The sequence below is a fragment of the Nicotiana sylvestris genome, chromosome 5 (assembly GCF_000393655.2).
Source record: "Nicotiana sylvestris chromosome 5, ASM39365v2, whole genome shotgun sequence".
In the NCBI taxonomy this organism is placed as follows: Eukaryota; Viridiplantae; Streptophyta; class Magnoliopsida; order Solanales; family Solanaceae; genus Nicotiana; species Nicotiana sylvestris.
The window spans coordinates 27582829-27587784 of NC_091061.1; the positions used below are offsets into that span (position 1 = coordinate 27582829).

General features: G+C 36.2%; 1 protein-coding gene across 1 annotated transcript in view; it reads left to right on the plus strand.

The window, feature by feature from the left end:
- Window positions 1–2593, plus strand: part of LOC104212569 (protein EIN4-like) — a 4430-nt gene extending 1837 nt beyond the window's left edge. The window contains exons 1-2 of the mRNA XM_009761869.2: window positions 1–805; window positions 1604–2593. The exon at window positions 1–805 is cut by the window's left edge and continues 1837 nt beyond it. Coding sequence (XP_009760171.1) covers window positions 1–805; window positions 1604–2146 — 1348 coding nt within the window. The 3' untranslated portion in view covers window positions 2147–2593. The remainder of the gene's footprint in view (window positions 806–1603) is intronic.
- Window positions 2594–4956: the final 2363 nt, after the last annotated feature.

The window sequence follows — 4956 nt, forward strand, 5'->3', positions numbered from 1 at the left end:
GAGCAGTAATGAGATGGAGATAGTGGAAGTAGTTGCTGATCAGGTGGCGGTGGCACTGTCTCATGCCACGGTTCTTGAAGAGTCTCAATTAATGAGGGAGAAACTAGAGATTAGGAATGGTTTGCTGCAGCAGGCTAAGGAGAATGCTGTGAAGGCAACACAGGCAAGGAATTCATTTCAAAAGGTAATGAACAATGGGATGAGACAGCCAATGCACTCAGTTTTGGGTTTGCTTTCCATACTTCAAGACGAGAACTTTACAAGCTCTAACCAGAGGATTATTATTGACACAATGATGAGAACAAGCACCGTTCTGTCAACTTTAACAAATGATGCAATGGATATATCCGAGAAAGATGAAGGAAGAATCCCAGTAGAAATGATGCCCTTTCAGCTGCATTCACTGATCAGAGAGGCTTCTTGTCTTGTTAAATGCCTGTGTATTTATAAGGGCTTTGGCTTTTCTACGGATTTTCCCAATTCTTTGCCTAATCTGGTGATGGGCGATGAAAAGAGAACGTTTCAGGTGTTACTTCATATGGTGGGGCATCTATTAAATATCAGCTTTGGAAGCGGCTCCGTTGTATTCAGGGTTGGAACTGAGGATGGGAATGATAAGATTTGGGGAGCAAGAAGACATAGCATAGTTGATGAATACGTTACCATAAAATTTGAAACTAAAATTAATCTTGAAAGTTCTCAAAGAAATAGCTCAATGTCAAGTATTCACTTTGGTGGAAGGAGGTATAACAGCAAAGAGTTAAAGGAGGGCTTGAGTTTCCGCATGTGCAAAAAGCTTGTTCAGGTGAGCATACTATGGTGCTTTGTTTTTGATTTCTTCTTTCTTTGCTAAAAGTACCTTAGGTGATTATGCTCACGACTTCCTGATTATGTTATTAATGATGTTTTGGATTTGAGAAGGGGAGCGTTGGCGTAACTGGTAAAGTTGATGTCACGTGACCAGGAGGTCACGAGTTCGAGCCGTAGAAATAGTCTCTTGCAGAAATGCAGGGTAAGGCTGCATACAATAGACCCTTGTGGTCCGGCCCTTCCCCGAACACGCGCATAGCAGGAGCTTAGTGCACCGGGCTGCCTTTTTAAAAAAAAATGTTTTGGATATGAGCTGGCATCTCCGGTGTGTTTATATTCGTTGAATTCAACCATGTGTAGGGAATACGGAGTTATTCTGATTTGCTTGCTATGTTTGTTACTGGTCGATATAAGTGTGTGTAAAATTAATAAAATGTGGATTATATCATAGCAAAATTTAATTCTAAATTGTTTAACAAATTAGATGTAAAAAGTGCATGCAACTGCAGTGATTATAGACGTAAAAGTGTCAAACATTTGGAACATCCCAAAATGGCAAGTGTGTAAACTAAAACGGTAGTGGTAAGAGTGTATCTTGTGATGAGTAGGTTAGCGCACGTCGCAGATTCAAACCTTGCCACCAACAAAAACATGAAAAATTCTTGCCCTTGTTTTCTTTAATCATGTGGAAGCTACTACTAGGATGATGATTCTTTGTTCTTTTGCTTTCAGTGGCTACATCTTCTATTTTCTTATGCTGACCTGCTGTATTTTCCGCGCATAAAACTTGCAGATGATGCAGGGAAACGTATATATGTCCTCAAATTCCGAGGGTCGTGCACAAGGGATGACTCTTATTCTCAGATTTCTAAAACAGTCATCATTTAGAAAACACATGTTTGATCTTGGAAATCCTTTGGAGCAAGCAATTTCCAGCTCAATGTTCAAAGGCCTTCAAGTTCTACTTGCTGATGACGATGACGTAAATAGAATGGTAACCAAAAAGCTGCTCGAAAAACTGGGTTGCCAAGTAATTGCTGTGTCAACTGGTTTTCAGTGCCTAAGTGCAATGGGCCATTCAAAAACTTCTATACAAGTTGTCATTTTGGATCTTCACATGCCGGAAATGGATGGATTTGAAGTGGCGATTAGGGTGCGCAAGTTCCACAGCCATGGTTGGCCGTTGATCATAGCCTTATCTGCTACTTCAGAGGAACAAGTTTGGGACAGATGCCTACAGGTCGGAATCAACGGTCTCATAAGAAAACCTGTTCTCTTGCAAGGAATGGCCGAGGAACTTCAGAGAGTCCTACAAAGGGCTGGTGAAGGCTTTTGATGTAATACTAATGGCGAAAACAAACTTGGAGTTCTCGAAATAGTCACGAGCCTGAATTCAAACCACCTTCACTCAGTAGCAGAGCCAGGAATTCTAACCAAGGATATTCAAAAAAAAATGCAGGAATGTCACACCAAGGATTCAACCCTGCAACTTAAAAGCAATTTTTGGACCGCCTTTGCCATTACACTAGAAACTTCTCTTATGTCTAGAGGATTCAAAAATACAAATATATACACAAAAAAATTATTTTTCCCTATTTGCACAGTATAGTTTTCCAACGACTTCATTACATGTAGCTCCGCCAGTGCCTTTACTGGACCATTGTAGAGATAACATCACAGCTTTGGCAGATAAATCAGCTTCTTGCTAACCTTGTAGTATGTGCAGTTTACATCATACAACATTACAACTTATATATCAGTTTGCCATTCAATTATTGGCTCACAGCACAGTGAAATACTATTTGTCCCTTATTTGCTAGGAAATCTTCTGGTCTCACAATCCATATATGCGTGAGTACATTCTGCAGGCAATATTACTAACCACATTGAGCTCATCTTATATCTTGTGTCAAAGTCTATTAACTCATAATGTTTTCATGAATTTTGTTACTAATAGTTTACCAAGAAAAAAGATGAAAATCATAATAGAAAAAGGAGAAAAGATTTAACATTCGAAAAAAACAACTCAACTATGAATGTATATTATTGAAACTAAAAAACACCATAAAATACTAAGTGGGCGTTTGGACATAAGAATTGTAAAAAATTTAAAAAATGTGAATTTTTTTTTTCAAGTGAAAATGATATTTGAAAATTAGAGTTGTGTTTGGACATGAATATAATTTTGGGTTGTTTTTGAAGTTTTGTGAGTGATCTGAGTAAAAATTTTGAAAAATAACTTTTTGGAGTTTTTCAAATTTTCAAAAAATTTCAAAATTCATCTTCAAGTGAAAATTAGAAATTTAATGGCTAAATACTGATTTCGAAAAAGAGTGAAAAAATTCTTATGTCTAAAGGGCTCTTGTCGTCTCGAAAAATACTAGTAGGATGCCATCTATACAATTGTCATGTAAGTATAAGTGCAAAAATTACTTTTAGCCCGCCACCAAAATAATTTACTCCTGTTAGCTCCCAAAGTGTATAAAATTTATATATTTTTGGTATATAACAAACAAAAATTATATACATAAATTACATTTTTCTATATTTGGAGAGAGATTATACTGTGTCACTTTCCCCTAGTTATAGTATAACTACATCAGTATATTTTGTGAAGTTATAGGGAGGACTCATATCTACTGTTGGCACTATGGAAAGCTTCGAAATTTTGTTGAATATGGAACTACAAACCTAACTTCAAAGAAGCTAGATAAAAGTTTTACTGGTAGACTAGCAAAGACTTCAAAATTTTCTGCCTAACTCGTTCCAAAAACTTTGTCTATAAAATTAAGTCAACAATAAAATCCAAGGGTTTTAAAAACACACCAATTTCTTTCTGACATAAAGGACACTTTTCAACATTCAACAGTGTATTAATCCAAATAGTCGTTCGGTCTAATCTCTCAAACTAAAAATAATATACTAATATATATATATATATATATATATATATATATATATAATACAGACCGGTTATTCATGTAATAATCCCTAATATTTATAATACTTCCAAAGTTCTCTTCAATGATACATTCTGCAACTCATTACTTTATAATCAATTAATTTAAATGTAAACTGTCTACACCATCTTATAGGATGGCTATACTAAAGGCTGAAGTCTAATAACGGTAAGCCATTCCTCTTTCTTATAAGAGTGGTGTCCAGTGAATGACTAAAATCTAAACAAGTGCAATGGCATATGCCAAGCTATGAAAAGAGACTGAGACCGTCCAATTGAGCCTTATTACAATTCAAACAATGACAACAAATTGACATTACTCGCGCAAAATTCTGTGTACGTCACTTGCCACTATAATCCTGCAGGTAGTGGTGGCGCTGGGGAGACGAACCTCGCCCGCTTCCAGTGGACAGGAGGGTAAGACTTAGGAGGTGGTGGAGGCCTTCGACCCGTTCTCTTCTCATGATTCGGTGGCTCAGCACTTTCCATAGCAAAACTCACCTTGTCCATGGCAACAATAGGTAATAAAATGAACATAAACAACGAAAATGCTATGATCTTCATCGGTTGGATTTAGTATATCGGGGTTTAATGGTATATATACGTGCGAGAATACGTATAGATAAAGTTAAATACAATCCACTCTATCAGTTCAAAAATTTACGACATCTAAATTCTGAATCTGCCATTTAGGTAATAAGAAGATCCAGTAATTAAAGAAAGCAATGAGAGTCTAGAGTTGCTTATAAGTTGGTTTTGGTGAGATAGTGAATAAATGAAGCAAAATATATATAGATAAATGAGGGGTTCATTTTCCTCACAAGGGGCAATTTCTAGGAACATTCAGCGTGGGACAAAAGTTTTACAAGTAGACTAAATAAGACTACAAAATTTTCTGCCTAACTCGTTTCAAAGTCTTTGTTGCTGAAATTAAGTCAACAATATGTCCCCCGATAAAATAGTAGAAATGACATCAGGTAGCCACTCTAAAGGGCTACTATTTAGAAATTAGTTAATGCGTTCTGAATTTTAATTTTTTTCGGGGCAAAAGTATCCTAAAGTTAAGATTGTCATCTGTTAATTTAAAATTTCAGAACAAAATAAGTATTGAATCACTCTAAATAACATCCTTAAGAATAGTTATCTATACTCTTGCCCCAATAAAATGGGACCGCAATAAAATCCAA